Source organism: Natrix helvetica (assembly GCF_964273705.1).
Source record: "Natrix helvetica genome assembly, chromosome: 1".
NCBI lineage: Eukaryota > Metazoa > Chordata > Lepidosauria > Squamata > Natricidae > Natrix > Natrix helvetica.
In genome coordinates, this window is record NC_138548.1 from 20,414,819 (window position 1) to 20,440,341 (window position 25,523).

The following is a 25,523-nucleotide window of genomic DNA, read 5'->3' on the forward strand; positions in this document are numbered from 1 at the left end:
TGGAAAACACTAGTAACGACTTATGTTCATCATACACTCCCTTGATATTCTGTCTGCTATCTAACGGCTCAGCATGTTCCCTCTGAATCACTCATTTGGTTACCAAATTTATAAGGGGCCAATGCTGCAGTTTGCCATTGAAGTGGGAATATTGCTTCCCAGACTCCAAGCAATATTTTTTTACTGCTGAATGCCAAGAATTGACCTTTCTTCGTCAGAGATCAGCTCTAATGAAGAGATCTAGCTCATTAGAGATCTAGCTCAGCTGGAACAGAAAGGATGTGAAAAAGAATCCTTTTTTCTTCTTACTCTTCCAACAGCAAAGCAAGGCTAAAAAAAAAAAGCGGAAACAGGAACATGTGGTGAGTCCTTTTGTGATTTTCAGCATTATATTAGCCCTTGAATTAGGAGTGGGTTTGGGGGCTGCCAGTTGTAAGAACTGTCCCTTATCCCAGGGGTCTCCAAACTTGGCAAATTTAAGACTTGTGGACTTCAACTCCCAGAGTTCCCTAGCCAGCAATGGAATGGAATTATGGGAGTTGAAGTCCACTAGTTTTAAAGTTGCCAAGTTTGGAGGCTCCTGCTTTAAAAGAAAAGGGGGGAAAAAAGCCTTACGGGTGGGGAAGAGGAGAATGAGAAGATGGAAATTATTATGGTGTTTTCAGTTTTTATGTTGTGGTATCTCTTGGTGTGGCATGAGCTACATTTGGGGGAAAGCAAGTCTGACATAATAGGAGGAAATAACATTGTAAATTCAAAAAAAGTGCATTTGTGTATATGCGGAGGAGCAACCAGAAAAAATGCAAGAATTATGGGGAAATGTGTTCGCAAGCAACTTCGTTTTATAATATTTACACCAAATTAAATGGATAGGAAGTCCTAGTATGCTCTAAACCAGTGTTTCTCAAACTTGGCGACTTTAAGTCCTGTGGACTTCAACTCCCAGAATTCCCCAGCCAGCTATGCTGGCTGGGGGATTCTGGGAGTTGAAGTCCACAGGACTTAAAGTCGCCAAGTTTGAGAAACACTGCTCTAAACTAAGACAAAGCACACCTCTGCCCAGAAAAAAAAGTCACCATTCTAGAATGCCTAATAGACTGGAATATGTTTTTAATCAATTGGGATAGAGAATATTGACTTAATAATAAGTAGCATGTTTACAAGATCAGTTTTTTTCTTTATAGCCCTTTGATTCCCTTTTCAAGAAAACACATACCTAAAAATACAAGTTTAACGCATAAGTGAGGTATATTCAGATATTTGTGTGACTGTTTACAGATTGTGGAACTCAATGGCCATGTATTTGTGAATTACCAAGTGAACATCTTGCAGTCTTGCGAGCAGTGCTGCTCCTACATCTGGCCTATGGAGAAGGCTTGCCTTTGTAGCAGTAAGTGTGAGTTAATAGGATGATACTCTTGCTTTTAAGCAGCTCAGGGTATTTCTGATTGTAATGAGCCTTTTCATTTACAGTGACATAGTATTATGGGCTGGGAGGTGGGAGATAAAACTGTCATTGCTAATAATAGGAAATTGTCTTTCCTATTAGTAGATAAACAAGTAGAGCTCTTGTTCACCTCCTTCCAAAAATGGAAGCATTCCTATTCCTCAGATTTCCCCACTGTGGGGCCCTCCTGATGTGTTGGCATCACGACTCCTAAAATTCCCAATGTACCTGGAAGGCTCAAACTACAGAAAAATGATCTACACCACAGGGATGGTGTGGTTGTATAAGTCAGTTTTGCTTTCTCTGGGTTTACTCCTCTTTCATTTAAAAGTTCCTTATCTTTTTTTCTCCATGGTATTTTTTTTTGCTTGTCCTTTATTTCTCAAGAGAAGTTAGCATTTTTCTTCCATGTTGCAAACACCACTCAATTAAAACTTTGTTTCCACAAAGAAGAATTTTTATTTGGGAACAAAATCTTTATTTTATTTTATAGTTTAGTTTAGTTTAGTTTAGTTTAATTGTTTAGTTTGTTTAGTTTAGGTTTTTTTATCCTATCTTTATTATTTTTATAAATAACTCAAAAGGAGTGAACGTAGCTAATACTCCTTCCTCCTCCCATTTTCCATACTACAACAATCCTGGGAGCTGAGCGAAGAAAGGTGACTGGCCCAAAGTCATCCAGCCAACTTTCATGCCCAAAGTGGGAATAGAACTCTCAGTCTCTGGGTGATTGGCTCAAAGTCACTAACTGACTTTCATGCCCAAAGCAGGACTAGAACTCATAGTCTCTTGTTTTCCAGTGCCTTAACTACTAGACCAAAAGTGGCTCTCTTTAACAAGCCGCCTTTATTTTTTCCTTTCCTCTTCTAGTCTGTAAGCTGACCTGCCATAAGAAGTGCCTGTCCAAAATCCAAAGTGGATGCACATCCTCACAAGCAAAAAAAGTAAGTCATAGCCCTTCTCTGGCCAGCTTTCCAAATTGCCAGTCTCTGCTGTGGGAAAGCAGAGACTGGCTTCGGTTACCACTCATGAAGGGTAGGATTCAACCCCAACAGAATTTAGGTTCTGCCACTAGATTTCAGTAAGGGCTGAAATCAGACCAAGCCGTCATCTGGACTGACATCCTGCTTCCCAAAGCAACCAACCAAGGGTCTCCGGGGAGCCTCTGAGTAAGCGGCTGAAGAAAGTAGTCCCACTTTTCCTGTCAAAATTAGACTACTTCTTAAATATGGATGTTCATTTCTTAGTTTTCACTACTTACTGAAGCATTTTGATTTGATATGGATTTATATAGCGGCCAAGCTCACCCACACGGCATGACTTTAGGTGGCTTACAATAAAAATAGATCAAATGCAGGTCCATACAGGTAGTGCGGCTCAGATGGACCTGGAGCCTATTGTGTCTCATTCAGACCCCTCAAAGTCTCCAAGCACAAGACAGAATCTCCACAGCATCATTCAGACAACTGGAATTATGAAACTGAGTATCAGTAGCCTACTGATGATCCCTCACCCTAAATAATCCCTTATTAGCTTCACACGCGCACCATTAAATCATGTGACACGGAATGAGAAGAGCTGTGCTGGAGTCTAAAAGCCTGAGTCCAGGATCCCTTTTTCCCTAGAAGCCCATGTTCACACATGATGCACTGTTATAAATCATGATTTCATACTATTAGTAGCCAACACTATTTTATTTCTCCACCATTACTTTTCAAAGCCATGCAACCAGTGGCTATTTTCTTATCATGTACCCCATTGTTCTGTATATTAGCAAAATGGATTAGCATGGTTTTAGCAAAGCAGTTCAATCTGGCCTGCTTCAGTTAGCAGAATTTCCCCCCACCCCCCAATATTAATAAATAGTCTTCATTCAGGAAGGAGCATCCACATACAGAAACTTAAACCCGAATTTTTAAAAAAAAACACCTTTTAGCTTGTTTTCAGTGTGAAATGAATATTTGACCATGTTAACCTGAAATAGCTCAGCAATAGCACTTAGACTTATATACCACTTCATAATGCTTTACAGTACTCTGAGCGGTTTACAGAGTCAGCTTATTGCCCCCAGCAATCTGGGTTCTCATTTTACCAACCTCGGAAGGGTGGAAGGCTGGGTCAACCTTGAGTCCTGCCAGGATCAAACTCCAGGCTGTGAGCAGAGTTAGCCTGCAATACTGCATTCTAACCACTGTGCCACCAAGGCTCCTTATATTACTATCAGAAATTATATAATCCAGGTTTATCTGGGTATCTATTATTCAAAAGAGAGCCGGAGCTTTAATTGTAAACTCTTCATTAGTCCTTTGTATGACAGTGTATGTCACAAAATCGTTAATCTCGTCTTCCATTTCTGGTCATAGGGTGACCAAGACCCAGAGCCCCGTCACTTTGGGGTCAGTGTTAGTGTTCTGACTAGTGAGAAGAACTCTGTCCCGATTGTCATGGAGAAGCTGTTGGAATATGTCGAGATGCATGGACTCTACACTGAAGGCATCTATCGGAAGTCGGGATCAGCAAACCGCATGAGGGAGTTGAAACAGTCCCTGCAAGCAGGTAAGGCTGGAAGTGCTTCTTCCCTAGGATGTTTGGTAGCATTATTGGCTGTGGGCTGTCTTCCTTCGAGGAGGAGGAGGAGGAGGAGGAGGAGGAGGAGGAGGAGGAAAGAGAAGGTAAAGGGCACAAACCACAGCAAAGCATTGCCACCATTTTAAAGAAGCTAAATCAGGAAAAAAAACAAAGCTGTAGAAAAATCAAAGTTCTTAGCAGGCCTGAAAGGACCAGAGCAGGAGTGGAAAACTTGTGACCCTTCAGAAGTTTTTAGACTGTAATCAGTGGTGGGATTGAAATAATTTAACAACCGGTTCATCCAAGGTCAGGTTGGCGTGGCCCATCCCCCAGCTCTGCCGCACATGCGGGATGAGCCTTCCGCAATGGCCAACCTGACCCTGGGCGAACCGGTTGTTAAATCCCCCCTCCCCCGTCCTGTCAAAGTGGATCCTGGGCACTGCAATAGAGAAACGGGCAGCGGAGCAGCCAACACGAGGAGAGGAGGAGGAGAAGAAGAAAGAAGGAAAGCAGCCTTCTCCTTCCCTCGTGCCAGCCGCTCCACTGCCCGTTTCTCCATTGCAGCCTAGCATAGTGTGCCTAGGATCCACTTTGATAGTGGGTAGGGTATGTGGTAATTTAGCAATCTGTTCGCCCGAACCAGTGCGAACCAGCTGAATCCCATCACTGACCATAATATGTATTTCGTGTCAATAGCTACAATGCTGGGCCTATTTATTTAGCATATGGCCAGGAGTCTATAGTGTGAGTACAAAGTAGTTGGTTGCAAATTCAATTCAAGCTAGCCCACCCCCTGTGGCGCATTCTGGAAGAATTCCACAGAACAGTGCTAGTCCGTTCGGTTCATGCTGGCACACCACCGGGGAGGGGGGTGAGGGGAGGGGGGGCTGGCTAGCTTGAGTAGAATTTGAAAACAGTAGACGAAAGTCCACACATTGCCAGTTCCTGCACTACGGAAAAAAATCTTCAAATCTTTGATGCCAAATCCCAAAGTTACTATATTCCCAGCTGTCATTCCTGTGCATCTTGCATAGTCAATCTTTCCCTCCTTGTTTCTTCTCTCCTTCTCAGACCCAAACTCAGTGCGGCTAGAGAACTACCCCATCCATACCATCACGGGGATCTTCAAGCAATGGCTGAGAGAGTTACCGGATCCTCTCATGACTTTTGCTCAGTACAATGACTTCCTTCGGGCGGTGGGTAAGTAGAGAAGCATCTGAGAGAAAAGAGGGGATTCAAGTGGTGTGAGACTGACTCCCATTGTAAGAAATAGGGATCCTGGACTAGATAGACACCAGATATTTGCAGGTAGTCCTCAACTTACAACAATTCATTCAGTGACCAAAGTTACAATGTCATTGAAAAAAGGTTATGACCGTTTGTCACACTTACGACAGTTGCCGCAACCCCATTATCACATGGTCAAAATGTGGATCATAATAACAATAAGACTTATATGCCGCGTCCCAGTGCTTTACAGCCCTCTCTAAGCGGTTGACAGAGTCCCCAACAATCTGGGTCCCTCATTTACCAACCTCGGAAGGATGGAAGGCTGAGTCAACCCAGAGCCAGTCTGAATCGAAGTCCTGGAGTGAGCAGTGATTTAGCCTGCAGTCCTGCATTCTAACCACTGCACGACCAAGGCTGCCACCCACCACCAGCGCACCACCATCTCCTGCTTGGCAACTGTCTCATATTTATGACAGTTGCCATGTCCCGGGGTCATGTGATCACATTTTTGCAACCTTCTAACAAGCAAAGTCAATGGGGAAGCCAGATTCACTTAACAGTTGTCTTACTCACTTAACACCTGCAGTGATTCACTTAACAACCGTGGCAAGAAAGGTCGTAAAATGGGGACAGAACTCACCTAACAACCATCTCACTTAGCAACATAAATTTTGGCCTCGATTGTGGTTGTACGTCAAGGGCCCCCTATCTCTAACTGGATCCTCCTTATGTTCTCCTTCCTTACAGAGCTCCCAGAGAAGCAAGAGCAGCTCTGTGCCATTTACAGTGTCCTTGAGCAGCTCCCACAGGCCAATCACGACACCCTGGAACGGCTAATTTTCCACCTTGTCAAGTAAGGACAACCATCCTGTAGTTTAACTTCCCCCTTGTGGTCGGGGAAGGGATTATAGCCGTGATCCTGTGAGATGATGTGGATTTAAAATTTACAAGAGCCAGAGAACATTTGGCCAAGTACTTTAATCGTTTAAAAAATGACCCTACAGTTTGTTTGAAATTTATGTTGTAGGAAGTCAGGATTCCAAGGTCAATAAAGTATAAACAGAGCAAGGTCCGTTGGAAACCAAGAGGCCTTTTTAAAATAATCACTGAGTTATTTATAGAAATGATAAAGACGGGATAAAAAAATCTAAACTAAATAAAAGTAAATCAGTTAAACTCACCATCCCCTTTCCCAAGGCTTCGTAGAAACAAACCATTTCCCTTGTTTCTTAATTTTGCAGTGTGGGAAATAAGAAGGGCTAACAATTGGGGAAACAGCATTCCATCTTGACAAATGGACAACCATTTGTCTGAAATGGTACAGGGTTTCCTGCTTGAGCAGGGGTTGGACTAGAAGACCTCCAAGGTCCCTTTCAAGTCTGTTATTCTGTTTTCAATCCCTGTTGTTTCCATTTATGGAGGCGAGTGATGGGAAAATCCAGACAAGTAAAACTGTAGGCTTTGTTCTAGGAACATTGAAGTAGCATTTTCTGGAATGCCCATTTTTCTCCCCAATGTGCTAAGCCAACAGTTTTAGAGATGGTTCATCTGCTTTGTGAAAATAAGTTTCTGGAACTGGCGTTGGTTCGTGCAGTTATGACTGCAGTTTCAGGACTAAGGTCAATGTATGAACCACTTCCTGTTCTAGAAAATTTGCTTCCCAAAACACACAAACTTCTCAAGAAAAGATTAGTGGATTTTGGCAGGAAAACAAACTTTCCAGGAAGCACCAGAGAGTTCTAGGAAGAGACTTTTCATCCTACATGCAAAAAAACACCCTTTCAAACCTCCCCAAAAAGCCTTTCAGAAGGAAGATGCACCAATTATTTATTTTATTAGAAGGCAACAGCGATCATGTTATACATCTGAAATGTCTAGGAAGGTTGGGGATTGGAGATACTGTTCTACAGTGGTGCCATTCCTTCCTTGGTGGAGGGCTTCAGTAAACGCATATGGAGGAAGAGTAAAAATTTGCAATTACTCTGGTGAGAGCCACTATAAGATTCATTTTATTCAACATGTACCGTACATGAAACCACTGGGTAAGATCATCCATCACTTTGGAATCCTCTTCTTCTTCCCAGTGCATTCCCACAAGTGTAGGGTCGGCTTTTCAGATCATTGAATGCCACTTTTCCATGGTCGGCTCAAGGGTGCAGGCCCACAGCTTGCATATCTTTGTTGATGGTGCCTTGCCATCTCTGTTTTGGGTAGCGGCGAGGTCACCGGCCATTGACTTTCAGTTGATAGGCAATCTTGGCAACAGTAGAAGGTGCTGCTCTCAGGATATGTCCATAGCAACGGAGGCGGCCTCTTCTCATCTTCTCTATAATCAATCCATTAGTTTGGAATGAGGTGTCAATAGTATGTTGATAATGCTAAATGATACATTGTCACCCAAGGCCAAGCCAAAAATGCTATAAAAATCCTGACTTGGGACCTACAGGCTTTGAGGACCTCCATGGGTCAAAACAAGCACAAATCCTTGCAACATGGAGTTGCTGTTTGCTAGCTATAGAACCGGCTCTGTCCCAATTCTGGTTTACATCTTGATGGGTTTGCCTTCTCCTTTAAGAAGCAAATCTGAAATTTGCTGGTCATTCTGGAATTATGGCTTCTGCTGAGGGGGAAACTGTGGTGGTAGTGAGGGTAGTTTATTCCAACTGGCAAGTCAGTTTATTATTTATGTATGTATTTATTTATTTGCTGCCCAATGTCCAATGAAGTTGCAAGACACCTAGATGAAAATACCATGACTACACTGACTCATGTCCTAGTCATCTGATAATTAAACAATTATAGCATGTATGTCTATATGGGAGCGCCATGGAAGTCTTCCTTTGATCCAAAGTGCAATGGCTCATCTGCTAACCAATGAGAGCAATTTGTCCACGGAACACCAGTGATATATGGCTGGCTGGGGAATTCTGGGAGTTGAAGTCCACAAGTCTTAAAAGTTCCCATGTTTGGACACCCCTGGCTTAAGTATTTGCTTCTGGGTCCAATTCAATATGGTTGAATATTGTCCCCTTTAAAGCCATACATGTTTTGCCTCCCAATCTAGGGAGACAGTTTCTTTGCCTATTTACAAGAAGGGATTGTTGAGTGTTCCTACTCCTGTAAAATCAAGGAAGTGGGAGGCTAATAAAATCCTCCCCTATTGTTTAATATCTTGCCTCCTAAGAGGTGGAATTCCTCCAATCTGCTTGATGAGCATTTTGTGTTTAATGGTATGCAAGAAGTCTTTTAGATTGTTACTTGTCTGCTTCTGTGTTGTTATCTTCATAGATTAGTAGTATCATCTTCCTTTGAGTCTTCCAGAATTGGGCAGGATATAAAACCATGTTCTCAAACAAACCAAAGTCATACGCATCACCTTTGGAAGGGACCATAATGTATTTCTTGTAAAAAGGCTTACTAGATGGAATATACAGGAAGGTACCTGTTCTTCATTCAGAAGATCCAGGTCTAATCTTCAGTATCCCTTGATAGCGATATCATTTGGAAGCAGAACATCCTGGATTTGGTTCAGTAACAATCTGACTGGATATACAGATGATATATGTCAACGCCTAAGGTGTTTCCATGACTACTATCACCTTGAGAAGGGGAGGGAAATGCCATGCATACTTTTGGCCAGAGTAAAAGTCTCATATTTCTGTACTGGGATGTGAATGCGCATGCCCAGAACCCTGCCATAACGTCATGTTGGAAAATGTGATTGATGACCTCAGCCAGAGGGGAGGGGGCACAGGGGTAAAGGTCACACACCATTAAGTGTGATTTAGTTTCAGCTACACAGAAGTCCGTGCCAAGATGTTAGTCCTAATAAACGAATGGATTTTTTGGAATTTCGTCTTGGGGCTTCACAATACATAGATTTTATATATCTTATTCAGTGGTGGTAGGTGGTATAGTGAAAGAAGTTACAAATAGATTGCATGGAAAAGGAACTATTATACAGAGAAGCCAGAAGAGTTGCAGCGAGACCGGCTGGAAAAATGCGGGCTGTGCCGAGCCTCGTGGAAATCCAGCCGGACAAACCGCTGTCTGGAGCTCTTCGGACCGGAACCATCCTGGAGGGACAGGGAAGAAGGGACATATCAAACGACCTAGAGCAGTCATGGCGAACCATTTTTTGCCTCGGGTGCCAAAAGCACACATGTACGCATGCCCACCCCTCTTAATTTAATGCTCCCCATGCCAGGGCCCCTGTGCATGCAAGTGTGACACCCCTCCCACTGCGCTGCACATGCACGCATGGCTTTCTAGGAGCCTGGGGAGGGCAAAAATGACCTCCCCTGCCCCCCCCCCATGCCTGTTTTCCGACATTCAGTGGGCCTGGTAGGTCTGTTTTTCACCCTCCCCAGGCTCCCAAAGCTTTCCAAGAGCCTGCGAAAGGCAAAAAGTGGTCCAACACGCAATCCGCAAGTTTGGGAACGGACTTCCGGGTTGCTCTTTGAGCTGATTTCTCTCTCCGGAGACTTCAGGAGATTTCCCTGAAGCCTCCGGAGGGAGAAACCAGTCCAATATGCAAACAGGAAGTCCATTCCCAAACTTCCAGTTTGCACGTTTGGTGGTTTTTTGGGGGTGAAAAACAGCTGAAAATCAAGGTCGAAAATCAGCTGGCCAGCGCGCACGTGCCTCGCGTGCCCTCAGAAATGGCTCCGCATGCCACCTGTGGCATGCGTGCCACCTGTTCGCCATCAGGGACCTAGAGGAACCAGCAGTTCCTTGGGAGGTCGGAGAAAAACCCTTCAAACCGGCAGCGGGCGCAGCGGCCATAACTGAATGACCGCTACAAATCCCGGGCATCTGGACTAAGTTGTTGTGCTGGAGCAGCGTTGGAAGAGAGTGTTGAAACCGACGGAGTGATTGACCAACTCACAGAAAAAAAGAAAAAAAACGATGTTAATCTTAAAAAGGGTCCTGGAGCGGAATTAGCGGCTAACTGGCTTTCAGGGAATTTTATTGAAAAAGGAGGCAGAGGAGGTTAAAGCACCAAAGCCTCAGAGGATTTTTTTATTCTTCTGCAGTTTGGAAGTGAAGAAAAATTAATAACCCAAAGGAAGAGCCCCGGGGAAAGTCCCTTTTTCTCCATATTTTATTTTTTGTGGCTTAAAAGCGCTTTTGACAGCTATTGACAGCTATTGGATTGGATTGCGGCTTGGAGAGAGCCATCTACTGGCGGGCAGAAAATACTACACCGGCTAGCGAAAGAAAAAATAAAAATAAAAGTGAGAGTGCAGCTGTGAAGTGTGACCTTGGCTACAGGAAAGATACTTTGAAACTGTGACAATTGTTAAGGAGTATCTGTTATTGTAACATTGGCTGCAACTGTTTATAGCTGTGGAAGAGAAAAAACCTTCAACCTGGACTGGATAAATGCTAAAATTGAATAAGTATGGAATTATTTGGGAGGCTGAAAAATGTGCGTGAAACGTTAATTGGTAAAAAGAAAAAGATAGAAAATTAAAGGGAAAATACAGAGCAAGAAATAGGAGAAGAGGGGGTACAAGGGGGCACAAATGAAGAGCAAGAAGATAAGGTGGAAGAAAGAAAATTTGAAAATAAAATGCAGACAGATGATTTCACTGGGATTTACAGTCAGAAAGGAAAAGCAGACAAAAGGGGAGAATCCCCCCCAAAAAGAAACCACAAGATAGTAAGGAAGGGAGGAGAACAGGGAAAATCCTATCGAAAGGTACCAGAATAATAAAAATGAATACTCTGAAGAAAAGATACATTAACCACAAAAACAGGAAAAAGAAAAAGAAATTAGGAGAAAGGGAGGGAAGAAGAAAAATGATTAAAAGTGGAATTCGTGAGAGCCCAAGAGAAAATGGATAAAAGAGGAAGAAAGGGGGAAAGAGTTGTATTAGTAGATTAAAGGGAATAGTAGTATGATTGGTTTTGTTATGTAACTAATTAAGAAATAAAGAAATTATAGTATATTGTTAATTGTAGAAAAAAATTAACGAAATGCTCTCTATGTTAAAACTTAATTAGAGTATATGTATTTTTTATAGTAAAATAGACCAATAGAGAAATGTGAAATGTTAATTTGGTGTAATTTTTGAAGGTGCAATTGAAGATATTGTTTATGTATTAAGAAAAAATAAGTATAAAAATGGAAAATGATTGAAGAAAATAATTTGGCTGAAAGTGAAAACCAAACTGTGATGTAAAATGGATTATGTAAATGAGAGGATGTAAAAGGAAAGATCCAGTCAACACTTTGTTTCTATAATATGTGTAAATTTGTATTAAAAAAAAAACTTTGGATATAAAAAAAAAGAAAAGGAACTATTATAGGGAGAAAAAATTACTACAATATTTAGCTAATGAAGGTTAGTGGGTTGGCAAAAGATGCTGCCAATGTAAATAGTATAAGCCAATATCTTTTTTTCCCCTCCTTGTAACCTAGAATGCTTAAACACACACAAAATCTTATTCTCATGCCCAAATGCAGGGTGGCCGTAGTAGAAGAAGTCAATCGGATGTCACCCAACGCCCTGGCCATTGTCTTTGCCCCCTGCCTGTTGCGCTGTCCTGACAACTTGGATCCTCTCACTAGCATGAAGGATGTCTCCAAAACAACCACGTGAGTTATCCTAGATTGCCTGTGAACAGTGAGGCTTCTGCCCTTTCCTGGATAATAGAAATTGTGTGAACAGATAAACCTCTTCAGTGCTCTAGGGAGAACAGGCGTTGCTGATTAATCTCTACATGTATAATGAGGCCTCGTCTCAGCAGTCTCAAAAAGTAAATGTTCCAGAGATCTTTAGGGTGAATTTTATTTCTATCATCTGAGTACGGTATTATCTATTCCCTTTTTCCCTGCAAGTAATAGAAGCTTGAATCTAATTTTTCCATCTCTCACTATCAATCTCCTGACCAAATACCACATTCTGTCAGGGTTCCAAGTAACACCTCCAACGAAAGAAGACTCCGAGGCTTAGATTCCCTCGAAGTTCCATTTTATTAGAAATGTCATATTGGCACATCTGGGACAACCTGAATCTGAAAGTTTTCATGTTTTCCCCACCCAAAAGAAAGTCCAAGTCCCTGCCCAGCACCCACATGTCCATCACGTGGTCCAATCAGACCCCGTCCAAACTGAAGGTGCCTCCCAGTCACACCCCTCCAGGTGCAGGGCAAGGTGTCCTTGACTCTCTGAGAAAGGAATGTTATTTAGACTATATATCTCCCATACTCCATATAATCCCTCCTCCCATTTTCCCACAGCAGTAATTGTGGCAGGCCTGAAGGCCCTGTGCAAAAGATGGCTTCCAGGCCTGACACATTCTTTTTGAAGTTTCTTGAACCGATTTCCTTTTTCTGATTCAGATGGCTTCCTGTGAGAGATGGTAGAACTTGGATGGTATCTCTGTTGGAAGAGGGAGACAGAAAGGTGGATCTGATGGGAAATGGAGGTTGGCTGGTTGTTAAAATACATAACATCAGTGCGCTGTGACCATCTAGTGACTTTCCCTGCTCTGACATGTCCATAATTGCATTGTTGGGAGAATGTTTATCCATGCATGCATTCACCTGATCCATTCATCCTCTCTTCCATCCATCCATCCATCAAGGAAGAGCCCATGAATTATTGTTTTCTCCATTTCTCCTTTTGCTCTCTCGCTCTTTTCCCTACCTATGCATAGGTGTGTGGAGATGATCATCAAGGAGCAGCTGAGAAAGTACAAGATGAAGATGGATGAAATTTGCCAACTAGAAGCAGCGGAAAGCATTGCTCTTCGGCGGCTTTCACTGCTTCGACAGAACAAAGTAAGCACTGGGATTGCCCCTGGCATGAAATGTGAGGGAGATTTCACAACAGGAGAGTGACTTTTCCATTAATCTCACACAGCAAGGCTGATACGTAATGTCCCAATTCACGCTAAATTCCAAAGGACTTATTTTTGTGTGAGTGGAAGTTGGGAAGGAAAAAGATAGACTTTATTTAAAGCAGTTCTGATACAATCTCCAAATATAATTCAGTAAATCATTATAAAGTTAGGATGTGTCCAGTCACAAGAAGTTCTGTTCTAGTCTCCCAATTGTCCCAGCGCATCTGGGGTGCAGAGGGCCATTTGTCCTGAGTCTAGTTCAGCACATACAATTTGGAAGATGTTCTGGGTGGATGAGTCAAAATGGTGAAGTCTGGAAAACAGTCCTGGGAGAGGTAGTTGAAAAACTAGGAGGAAAAAAAGACACCTGGTGGTCTCCATGTATTGTACCTAACAGAAGAAGCAAACCTGTCTCGGTTATTCTAGAACAGGACTGTCAAACGCGATTTCATTGAGGGCCACATGAGGGTTGTGTTTGACCGGGGTGGGTGGGGAGGTGGCCAGTGTGGGCGTGGCCAGCATGACATCACAGCATGAAATTATGTCAGGGGGGGGGGCAACGGTGGTGGCCTGTGTGCTCTGCCAGCAAAAGTGGGCTCCTGAGCCCCATTTTCGGCTGCAACGGCCTCCTACAGCCCTTTGCCAGTGAAAGCAGAACTTGGGGGGGGCACGTGGTCTTCAAGGTGCTCTGAAAACGGCTCAAAAAACCAGCCAAAAAACAGGGCGTTTTTCGGGCCATTTTCAGGTAAAAAATGGCCTGAACAATAGGCTAAAAACAGGCATATATGAGCTGGCTAGCTGGTCTTCAGATTTCTGGTGCTCCGGCACGCGTGGTCACATGCACACGCATTCTAGTTTGGGGACTCGCGGCCAAAAAGATTCGCCATCACTGCCTTATAGGGATGCTTGTAGTGTCACCTGATTTTTATGCATTGATGTCAGTTGATGGGCCAGGCATTTAAAGAGTTTTGTTCAATCACTTTGGTCCCAATCCGTGACAGTGTTGGTTAGCTTTAACAGGTCAAAGATGAACTGGATTTGTTTTAGAGGTTATTAGTGCAGTGCCTTTCTTTTGCTAACACGTTACTAGATGATCGATTATCTAGCCCATTTCCATTTGGGTTTATCCTGGGGTTTAGCACTGAAGCCACTTTGGTCACCAGGATAAATGTCTCCTTTGAGGAGAAAAATACAGGTGCAGCTCTGTTGATTCTTTTAGCAGCTTTTGGCAATGCGGGCTCTCCCATCATTGGGAGCCTGATACTTACATTTTGTTTCCTTTATGTTTAGTGGTTGATTTCGTACGGGTTGGATATATTCTTAAAAAGAAATACTGAGCAGTGGGGTTACACTAATACCCTTTTCCTGATCTAAGAATCCCCAAACCCCTGCTGGGTAGAAATTGTTGCTCTTGCTGTTTAATTCATCTGTTTGATGATGGAGGAGTGTGGAAGACCGGTTCAAGCAATCTCAAAACTCATTCCAGCTTCAATAAGTTTAATATCATATTAGTCCTAGAACCTTGCAAATGTATTGTTTAACCCATGCGTGCAGCATTTGTACAGCTTTTAACTTTGATATATACTGTATATTCTTATTATCATCACCTAAGTCTTTGATTTTTATCCACGGAGTGTCGGAGAAAATGTTTTGGCCTCCTGTGAATGTGCCCTTCATCTCTCCTTTTCTCTAGTTGTGGCCAGTAAAACTTGCCTTTTCCTCTCCCCGTGAGGGAGCCCCGGTAGGTGAAAGCACTCAGGTGCCAGGTGCATGGAACGTTGCTCCCTTCCTCACTCCGCCTTTCCCAGCATCAGCTGAAGATCAGGGAAGGCTGTTCACAGCACCTTCACACGCTGAATGCTTCCAAGCCCCTCACTTTAAAACTCTGCATGTTTTACACCTCTGCACATTTTTCCTGTTTTCCCAATTAATTACGGGGATTGAATAGTGGATTGCAAGAGAGATATTAACCAATGCTTCATAGAAAAATAAAAAAGATACCCCTGCATCCAAGTGTGGCCTTGGATGCTTAACCCTTTGAATTTCTTTACACTAACCCAGGTTTGTGTGTGTATGTGCGTGTGTGTGTGAGAGAGAGAGAATCTGGTGGTTGGCTCTTGTCAAAGGAAGACATTCCTGTGCATGTGCTCGGGAGCAGCCTTAATACGCTTTCATAATATCCCAAGGCACAATAAATTTAAATTTCAGGCCTCAAAACTTATACCTTTGGGAGGGAGGAGAGCTTGTGAAACGGTACCTGCTTTTCTGCATTGGGATTCAATACCGATTCTTCTTGTTTTAGAATCACCAGAGCCCTGCAAGTTGGCTTCAGTGCTATGAAAGGACAGCTTGCTCTAAAGCAACTGTCAGCAGGTATCTCATGCTTAGGCTTCCTGTATTCAGAACTACCCCACTTCGTCATCATTTCCCTGGCTTGTTAAATTAGAATTCCAAGCCTGGAAAGCTAAATTGTCCAGCCACGGCAGAGGCTGCTTCACGATCTTTTGCTGTTCACAAGAGAATTAACTTGTGGGATTGAATGGCTCCTGTCTACCCAGGGTTGATGATTTGCTGCATTCTTAGCCAAGGGGATGATGCAGCTCTCTTTCTATCCTGCAGAGCCCCCAGACTCTAGGAGCAAGCGGTACCGCACCTAAACTTGGACTTTTGCCCGAAGAGGAAGAAACAGACAACAGGGAGAAGGAGCTGTTGATGGAACGGATACAATCAATAAAGGAAGAGAAGTGAGTGAGAGCTTGTAAGGGCCTACCCCTCTGCAAGGCAGAAGCTACTTATCTCTGAATTCATCCACCAGCTCTGAGAATCTCTGCCAAGAAGAGCAGTGCTTTCGTTTCCCTGCAGAATCCGTTCCTGCAAAGTATTTTAAAAAAAACGGAGCCTGCATTGCAAAGCATGAAAAAATTGTTAGGATTTTCAAATTTATTTTGAAATGAGCCACGGTGGGTGGTGCACTGATTAGAGTGCAGAACTGCAGGCTACTTCTGCTGACTGCCAGCTGACTGCAATTTGGCAGTGCGATTCTCACCAGGCTCAAGGTTGACTCAGCCTTCCATCCTTCCAAGGTGGGTAGAATAAGGACCCAGATTGTTGGGGGAAAAGAACGTTGGTCTTACCTGAACGTTTTTTTCGGGAGAGTGGAGGGAGGGGTCACTGAAGGGTTATTACAGCCTGATTGGTCCATTTGACTGAGAGAAAACTTCTTAGCCTTCGGCTTCTCCCGTTGGCTCCCAGTTTCCGCGATGTCAAGGTCAGCATCTGCATGATGTAAGAAGACAAGGGAAAGCCGCCCCGGGCCACCCGATCCTACCCCTCCCAGACCCTGTCTTATCTAACTAGGGAGGGAGAGTGACCCCTCCCTCCACTCTCCCGAAAAAAACGTTCAGGTAAGACCAACGTTCTTTTTCCAGTAGAGTGGAGGGAGGGGTCACTGAAGGGACATACCCACGCTACGTCCCAGGGAGGGGAGACTGGGTCCCAGGGGGAGGATCGGCCACCACCCGCTGGAGAACCCTCCGCCCAAAGGATGCCTCGGCCGAGGCATAAGTGTCCAGGCGGTAGTGCCTTATAAAAGGAGTAGGGGAGGCCCAGGTGGCCGCGCGACAGATGTCCTCAAAGGGCGCCCTAGTGGCCCAGGCCGCTGAGGAGGCCGCACTACGAGTGGAGTGAGCCGTAATCCCCGAGGGGGGGGATTTTCCAGAGGCTCCGTAGGCCTCCATGATGGCCAACCTAATCCACCTCCCAATGGTTGAAGACGAGACCTTTTTACCTAGGGAACTCGGATGAAACGAGACAAACAGCGCCTCGGTCCTACGAATGCCCTCCGTCCGTTTCAGATAAATACGGAGGGCCCTGCGTACATCCAACCGATGCCACGCCTGTTCTCTCTCCCTTGTAGGATTGGGGCAAAAATTAGGTAGTACAATTTCCTGTGCCCTATGAAAAGGAGTGTTAACCTTCGGGATGAACGAAGGATCCAAACGCAAGACCACCCTGTCCTGGTGAATCATGCAAAGGTCGTTTCGAACAGAAAGGGCCCCCAACTCAGAAATACGCCTGGCCGATGTAATGGCCACCAAAAATACTACCTTCAGTGAAAGGAGACGCATGTGGACCGACCTGAGAGGCTCAAAGGGAGATCCTGTCAGCGCCTTCAGGACGATGGTAAGGTCCCATGTAGGGAACCTATGGACAGGAGGCGGGCGGATGTTGGCCGCCCCTTTAAGGAACCTCTTCACCAATGGAGAGCGAGAGAGGGTAGAGGAGCCCTCTCCACCCAAAATAGTGGATAGGGCCGCTACCTGCCGCCTGAGTGTATTATGGGACAACTCGTCCTCTAGACCTTTTTGAAGAAACTCCAGAACGTCAGGAACCGTGGCCCTAGCTGGATCGACCCCCCTGGGGCTACACCACTTCGCGAAGGCCGACCAGGTGGCGTTATAGATTCTAACTGTGGACGGCCTCCTAGCTGCCTCTAAGGTGGCTATGACCCCTGACGACAACTTCCTCCCTTTCAACAATCCCCTTTCAAGAGCCACGCGGTCAGATGTAGCCACTGCGGCTCTGGGTGAACTAAGACCCCCTGACGCAAGACAACCTCTTCTGGTGGGATCCTCCAGGGTTCTACGACCGAGAGCTGGACCAGGTCCGCAAACCATGGTCTCCTCGGCCAATATGGAGCTAACAGGATGACGGAAGCCCTCTCTGTGACTACCTTCCGAATGGTTCTGGGAATGAGGGGAAGGGGAGGGAAGGCGTAAAGGAGACCCGGAGGCCACCGGGTTCTGAGAGCATCCGCCCCTTCTGCTGCTGGAGTCTTGAATCTGGTGAAAAATCTCGGCAGTTGTGCGTTGCCGGGGGAGGCAAACAGGTCTACAAGGGGGTTGCCGAATCTGAGGCAAATCTTCCGGAACAACTCTGGGTCCAGCTGCCACTCGCCGTTGTCCAGAGTCGCCCGGCTCAACCAGTCTGCCTGGTGGTTGGACTCCCCCGAAATATGTTCCGCCGTAATAGAGGCCAAGTGTCTCTCCGCCCATAGGCATAATGTCTGCGCCTCCCGCCACAGGGCTCGTGAGTGAGTCCCCCCTTGACGGTTGACATGAGCCTTCGTCGCTACATTGTCCGTAAGCAGGAGGACGTGTCGTCCCTGCAGTTGGCGGTGGAAAGTCCGGAGGGCCAGTCTCGCGGCCTTGAGTTCAAGCCAATTTATATTGTGTCTGAGGTCCGAGGCAGTCCAACGTCCCTGGGCCATGTCGGACCCCATCACGGCCCCCCAGCCGTAAAGGCTCGCGTCCGTCGTGACTTGTATTCTCTCCGGCTCCCAAATAGAGGCCCCCTGTCGCAATGCTGGGGACAACCACCACTTGAGCGAGCGTCTCACTTCCGGAGTTAACCGAAGCGGTCGTAGAGAGTTGCTCAACATTCTCCTTTGGGCTGGTATTAAGGCCCACTGAAGGGGACGCAGATGCAGACGGGCCCAGGGGACTATCCCTATGCAGGATACCATCTTCCCCAGGAGGCGTGATAAGGTCAGGGTGGAAACGGACCTTTTTGTCCTGATCGACGTGATCAACTGAGTCAGACTGGCCAAGCGGTCTGGGGACAGGCGAACCCACCCTGACTCGGAATCTATCACTGTCCCTAGATGCAGGATCTGTCTGGATGGGGATAGGTGACTCTTGGGGAAATTCACGGAGAAACCTAGTGTCTGGAGCCATTGGATGGTCAGCTGGAGGTCTGCCCTGGCTCTGGGGAGGGACCCTGCCTGCACCAGGACGTCGTCCAGGTAACACTGGAGTCTGACTGGGATGGATCTCAGGTATGCGGCCAGGGCCGCCAGGACCTTGGTGAACGTCCGAGGGGCCGAGGCCAGGCCGAATGGCAGGGCCCGGTACTGGTAGTGTCTGCGTTTGTGGGAAAACCTCAGGAATTGACGGTGAGACCGGAGGATGGGGATGTGTAGATAGGCCTCCGTCAGATCTACCGAGGCCATGAAATCCCCCTTTCGAATGCCCTGCAAGATTGACTTTAGGGAGGCCATCTTGAAGCGCCTGTAAACTAGATACTGATTCAGGCGCTTCAGGTCTAAAATCGCCCTCCAACCCCCCGAGGTCTTCGGGACTACAAAGAGATTTGAATAGTAGCCCCGTCCCCTCTCCGGCTCCGGAACGACCTCCACCGCTCTGATTTCCAGAAGGTGTGAGACGGCGAGGTCCATAAGACGACGACGTTCCGGATCCCGGGACGGGGAGAATGTTCTGAAGCGTCTCGGAGGGTAGGAGAGGAACTCCAGTCTTAGGCCGTGGCGAATGGTCGCTCGGACCCACCCGTCTGATGTGATCTGGTCCCACTTGTCCGCGTACTGCGCCAGGCGGCCGCCTATGGGATGACTCGGATTTGAGTCATTTCCCTCTGCGGAAGGGACGGCCGCCCCCCCCGCGAAAGGGCCGCTTGGACTGGGACTGGTATCTGGAGCGATCCTGAAAACTTTGCCTGTTGTATGGCCTATCCTGTCTGTACTGCTGAAAACGGGGCTCCTGCTCCCTGTCATAAGATCTGAAGGAAGGCCTGCGATACGGGTGACTGCGTGTTTCGGCCTTCTTGGTGGAGGAGGGCATCACCTTTTTCTTGTCTTTATTCTCCACCAAGATTGGGTCTAGGGCAGACCCAAACAGATTGGGACCCGCGAATGGGGCAGCTATTGAATCCCATTTGGCTTTATTATCGATCTGCCAATTTCTAAGCCAAAGGAGTCGGCGAGCGGCCACGGAAGTAGCTAAGGCGCTGGAGCCGAATCGCATCGCATCCAGGGTTGCGTCGGCCGAATACTGGCAGGCCGCCATAATTTTAGTTAAATCCTGGTGGATGCGATCATCCTGGATCGGGATACGATCCTGGAGCTGGCGGAGCCACATAACGGTCGTGCGATTAAAATACGAGGCGGCGGCCGCCGCCCGCATTGCCCATGCGGAAGCCTTATAATTTTTCCGCAGGGTGAGCTCTGCCCTTTTATCCTCCGGCTTAAGCTTATCTGCGGCATCCCCCGAGACCACTGGGGAGGACGAGACCAGGGCAGCTATCGGTTGATCTATGGCCGGAAGTTGGATGGCCTGAAGGAAGGCCTTCTCCATGTTATAAGCCCGCCTGTCATTGCTGCCAGGGGGGGAAAAATTTGAAGGCCTAGCCCACTGACTGGTGGCTACCTCCAGGAACAGCGGAGGAGCAGGGATCTCTTCTTTGTTGGTGGCCGTGTTAGAGAACATCACCATATCCGGATCCCTGGGCGGGGGCACTGTGGGGTCCCCTGTGCCCACCTTAGTGGTCCTCCTGGCCTTCTTCAGAAGGGGCTTAAACATGGCCTGGATGAATAAGTTGGAGGAGGTGGGCTGATCAGTGGCTGCATCCTCTTCCTCAGAGAAACCCCAGTCGTCCTGACGACGGGCCTCTTCTCTGGAGGAGACCTCGCTCATGAGGGAAGGAGAAGAGGTTCTGGACCTGGTCCTACTGAAAGGAGTAATCTTACAATGCCGGGAAGGCCTGTCCCTTTGAGCTATTCCCTTGGAAATGGCTGCAGAGATTAATCTTTTAAGATTCTCAGGGAGGTGTTCTAGATCCTCCTCGTCCCAGTCAGAATCATAGTCCTGGGAACTATGATCCCTGTGAGGCCTCCTACCCCGTGAGGGACCTGCAGAGGGGCCTTCCAATGGGTCATCTCTATCCAAGCCCCCTGTCCCAGGGGAAGTTGGGGGAGGGGGTGAAGCCCCCCGTCCTTCACTCCTAACTGATCTGGCTGAAGAGGAAGATGGAGAAGAAGGGCTGAATCCCCTGTTGACAGAGGGGGAATGACAAGGGGCCTCCGACCTGGGGGATCTAGATCTAGGTCTGGGATCCCTGGCCTTCCTCTTCTCCGCCCTCTCAATGGCCTTTTCAATGGCTCTGGAACGCCTAAGCTCGTCCCTTTGCCTAGCCCTGGATGGTCTATCCTCGGCGGTAGGCCTAGAAGATCGAGGCCTAGCTGGGGCTGTGGGGCCTGACTCCCCTTCTGGGGCCTGGGCGGTTGCGGTTTGAGCGGCTTCAGAACGCGCTGCCATCGCCCCACTCACGTGCACGGATGAAGACTGTTAAGAAGACAAAGTCCTTGTAGTCTCTGAGCCCGGCGCTGGGTTGGAGCAGCTCAGCTTGGGCCTGTGATGCCCCTTCACAAAGGCCTATTTGTGCCAGGGCCTGCCACGTGTCCAAAATGGCCGCCGGCTTGAATTGCGGCCGTTTGTCTTCAGGCGGCCGCTAAAATGGCGCGCGCGCCGCCGCTTGCCTCCCCGGCCGTTCAGACGGCCAAACGACCCCACAATTGTAGCGCAGCTCTAAATTTCTTGCCGCCGGTCTTCACGCCCGGCAAAGGCCGCTGGCGCTCCGGTCTGTGCTCGCGCCGCCGCCGAGAGCACCGCCGACTCGGGAGAGGCGACGCGGCCGAGTTAGGGGCTTGCCGGTCTTCACGCGCGGCAAAAAGGGCCGCCGGCGCTGCGGCTTGAAGCAATGGGTCGTCGGGGGAGGAGTTGGGAGCTGTAAACCCCCCGGCACGCCCGAGACTCCAGGAATCAGCCGGGGGAAGAAAAAGCCCAGAATGGAAATTAGGTATGCGAGGAGAAAGTTTTACTCGGCTCTCCCTGCTGATCTGGGACAGAGGAAAATGTCCCACTGGGCACAGCTCCTTCTACTCTATGCTTTTTTTAAATTTGAAATCTCCAATTGTCTAAAGAACTGTCTAATATAGTACTCACAATCACTGGGAACCAAAACTATAGTCTGAAGGACCTTCTTGACTGAGAGGAAACTGGGAGCCAACGGGAGAAGCCGAAGGCTAAGAAGTTTTCTCTCAGTCAAATGGACCAATCAGGCTGTAATAACCCTTCAGTGACCCCTCCCTCCACTCTACTGGAAAATAGGCTGATTATGTAATCCACTTAGAGAGGGCTGTAAAAGCGCTGTGAAGCGGTATATAAGTCTAAGTGCTATTGCTATTTTAGGCTCGTGTGAAAGCCTCCCCCAGATTGCCCTGAGCTGCCCTGCTCCTCCTTCAGTAGCAAACAAAGCCCACCAATAGACTTTATTCCACCCCAGTCATAATTACCCTTCCCATGGTTCCAACAGTAACATTGGACTTGATGGATCAAAGAGGAGAGGCAGAAAGAACTCCTCTCTTCATTATCCCTATCTTTGAAATTGTTCCAGCCCTCCCATGGAATGTTGTCACTTTTCTTTCTTTCTCACTTCTTTAGGGAAGACATAACATACCGGCTCCCCGAATTGGACCAGCGTTGTTCCGATGAGGAGAATGTCGATTCCGAGACGTCGGTTAGCACAGAGAGCTTGTTGGCGGAGCGTGTGGGGTGCCGTGACCCTGAAGGTCAGTATTAAGGTATTGTGCAGTTTTTTTCCCTTTCCAATCATTCCCTTGGTGGTCTTGTTGGTCATCCCGGCACCAGCCTTTTCTGCAACTTCCTACTGCAACAGCAAAAAAAAAAAAAAAAAAACCCTCGGCAACAGGTTTCTTACCCAAGCTCTCTCCTTCTCTTTAAAGGAAGCAAAGAGCCTGCTGCTCAGTGCATCAGCCTCTCCGCCAAAGAAGAGACTGGATCCCCAAAGACACTGCCATTTTCAGCCAAGGTAGATCCGGCTCCTCCTCGCCTGTCCACCACATGTGGGCCATCCTCTCTGCTTCTGCTCAAGGGAAGCCCTCTTCATCAAACTCCAGGGGATGCACATAGCCAAGCCCAAGCTGTCTTCCAGGACTGAGAAGCTAACAGACCCGCTCCCTCCATGCTCCAAGAGCCGCCTCTTTCAACGATGAACTGCCCAGGGGAACGTACCAAGAGCAGTCGTCTCAAAAGGAAACAGGAGAGGCAGGCTCAGTGAAGGTCAAAAAGGGGTAACTAGCAGCCCTGTTTTGGGAGCTGTTATGTAACACTGCCCTATTCTGAACCCGGTCAAATCCAGTATTTAAAGGTTCTGCTGCTCATCCAAACAGAACGGTCATGATTGACACCAGGGCTTTTGGTCGGCATCGAATCTTGGAAACAACTGGTGCTTCTCTGATCTGATCCAATGCGGATCAATAGTTACAGCTCTGAACCAGTCTCCACTTTCCGAGGTGAGGCTTGAAGTTCCCTTCTCTGCCCAGCAGTCCATTCAAGCCTGCCTTGCTTCCTGTCTGCTTGCAACAGGCTCTTAATAGGACCAAAACGGAGAGTCAAAGCACTCAACAACTCTTGTTTCTGCTTTAAGTCTCTCCCTGTCTCGCTCTCTCGGACGATGAAAACTTCCAATTGGTTTACAAGAACTTTTAAATTTGTGTAGTAAACGTTTAATGGAGACCAAAAAATGTATCAATGTTTATATTAAAACTGCACTTTTTTTGGGAAAAGAAGGCATTGGGAGTTATTCTTGACAGCACACCACCAAGGGACTTCCTCCTATTTTGGTATACTATAGTAGGCAGGATGGGAGCAGCTCTGTCACTGTAACTGCGGAGATTAGTTTGATCTGTTGGAGTTTAAGTTAGACCGTCTAAAATCAAACGTGCTCTTCTGATAGGCTCTTTGGGGAAGCTCAGGTGGAACAGCATGGAAAATCTCACTTTTTCTGTACAACGACCCATAAAAGAAGAGTCAACTAGTATGGCCTATTGCCGTTCTTGGAACTTCATAATAAATAAGTAGGAGCAGAAGGAAAAAGAAACTGAGGCATTTTCCTTCTTTCCTTCCTTCTGAAGGTGAGACATAAATGCTACAGACATCAGACATGCCATTCTGTACAATTACAATTTATTTTTTTCAAAAGCAGCAGTAGCCCACTTAACAAACCTGAGCATAACTAGTTATGACTGTACAGAGTAAAGCAGGAGAAAGGTAAGATTTTAAATAGAAAAAAAAAGTAAGGAAATGCAAAGGAGGTTGATTCAATTAATCAACTCCCTTTCAAATGGTAATCAATTTTCACTCCCTTTTAATTGGTACTCAGTTGTCAACACATTTTTTGAATTGAAAGGAGGCACCGGAATGAAGCAGGTGGGAGGGGAACTGAGCACACATAAGACAAAGTCTTTCAAACCTGGTTTATAAAGTGAATGGGTGTAGTCAGAATGCCTGACATTCTTCACCTGACAGACCTGATTTAAGCCAGGAATGGGACAGTGACTTCTATCAGAAGCTTGTTATTTTGAGAAATAAGTCAAGGACTGGATTTAGATGCAATGCTCAACAAAACATAAGACTGGAGGCTAAAGACATTTGGCTTTTTCTGCCAAAGGGAGTAACCAGAAACAAAGAGGAGTATGCCAAATGCATCCGTGCTCTTGCTCATTCTGGAGAAGCTAGAACGCAAATGAATTCTGCCCTCAATTTGACACATGGTTGTCCCCATACGCCTCCTTTGGGGGGGGGGGGGAATGCACACACAAAAAATAAAAATAAAGAATTCTCTCCACACAAATGCTGTTTTTTCAGGGGGGAAATAATAAAGTCAGCTTAATCAGCCCAGTGGAAACTTCACAGCGGGGAAAAGAGGGAGTTCTCCACTTCAGGTGTCAACTTCGGGTGGAATGCGGGAAGAGAAACACCAAAGTCTGGGGGAAAGAAGAAAAAAGAAAACGAGGAAAAAATGTCAGTTTAAACTACAAAGAATCAAAATGGAAAGGAAAATTCCGAGTCGCAAAGGAGGGTGTGTATTTCTTTCAGGATTAAGGTAGAACCATTGGGTTAAAATGTCAGGTAACAGCCCCTTCTCCCCACCCCTCACGGATTTAAAATACGGTAAGTTTAGTCATTTTGAAGGTCTAAATTATTATTATTATCTAAATTATTACATACATACTTGGAACATCTGATACATCTGCATGTCAAAATTGAGCGGGGGAGCCCAGTATTAGTTTAAGGATTTTTAAACTCCTTCCTGTATCAGTAGATCAAACTCAGGAACTGTTGCATTAATGAGGGAAATACAACATAAGGCTTGGAATTAGGCCTTCCGTAACCAAAAGGAAACAGAGAAATCTCAGATGATTTTTTTTTTCTCTTTCCAAAACTTCATGACCAAGATTCCCCATGACGATTAGCACTCACCCATTTCCCCATCCAAGCGACTGGTTGGAGAGGGATTTTTGCGGTGGTCTTCAGTATGCTGGGTCATCTCCTCCCGAGAGGCTGTGGAATAGGGGCACTGTAAGCAGTTATAACGACCTCGGGTGTGTTCCCATACAATGCGGCTGTTGGAGGAGTGTCCTGCAATGGAAAGAAGAAGCTGAACATCCAGTCAACCTATGTACAAGAGAATCTATATACAATAGCAGAGTTGGAAGGGACCTTGGAGGTCTTCTAGTCCAACCCCTTGCCTAGGCAGGAAACCCTATACTG

General features: G+C 46.4%; 2 protein-coding genes across 11 annotated transcripts in view; one reads left to right on the forward strand and one right to left on the reverse strand.

The window, feature by feature from the left end:
* The window catches only part of MYO9B (myosin IXB), a 93,253-nt gene extending 69,459 nt beyond the window's left edge, over positions 1 to 23,794 (forward strand). For 3 of the 8 annotated variants that reach the window (XM_081943000.1, XM_081942998.1, XM_081943003.1), the window contains 12 exons: positions 321 to 362; positions 1,279 to 1,396; positions 2,318 to 2,391; positions 3,811 to 4,003; positions 5,087 to 5,215; positions 5,993 to 6,098; positions 11,718 to 11,849; positions 12,913 to 13,036; positions 14,792 to 14,839; positions 15,718 to 15,842; positions 22,392 to 22,519; positions 22,694 to 23,794. In XM_081943000.1, coding sequence (XP_081799126.1) covers positions 321 to 362; positions 1,279 to 1,396; positions 2,318 to 2,391; positions 3,811 to 4,003; positions 5,087 to 5,215; positions 5,993 to 6,098; positions 11,718 to 11,849; positions 12,913 to 13,036; positions 14,792 to 14,839; positions 15,718 to 15,842; positions 22,392 to 22,519; positions 22,694 to 22,908 — 1,434 coding nt within the window. In that variant the 3' untranslated portion in view covers positions 22,909 to 23,794. Of the gene's footprint in view, positions 1 to 320; positions 363 to 1,278; positions 1,397 to 2,317; positions 2,392 to 3,810; positions 4,004 to 5,086; positions 5,216 to 5,992; positions 6,099 to 11,717; positions 11,850 to 12,912; positions 13,037 to 14,791; positions 14,840 to 15,717; positions 15,843 to 22,391; positions 22,532 to 22,693 lie in introns of all 8 variants that reach the window. The other 5 variants (XM_081943005.1, XM_081942999.1, XM_081943004.1 and 2 more) reach the window with 4 other exon arrangements.
* Positions 23,795 to 23,914: 120 nt separating this feature from the next.
* ZNF414 (zinc finger protein 414) overlaps positions 23,915 to 25,523 on the reverse strand; it is a 39,610-nt gene continuing 38,001 nt past the window's right edge. For all 3 annotated transcript variants that reach the window (XM_081943066.1, XM_081943067.1, XM_081943068.1), the window contains exons 7-8: positions 25,233 to 25,391; positions 23,915 to 24,736 (exon numbers count right to left, since the gene is read on the reverse strand). In XM_081943066.1, coding sequence (XP_081799192.1) covers positions 24,660 to 24,736; positions 25,233 to 25,391 — 236 coding nt within the window. In that variant the 3' untranslated portion in view covers positions 23,915 to 24,659. The remainder of the gene's footprint in view (positions 24,737 to 25,232; positions 25,392 to 25,523) is intronic.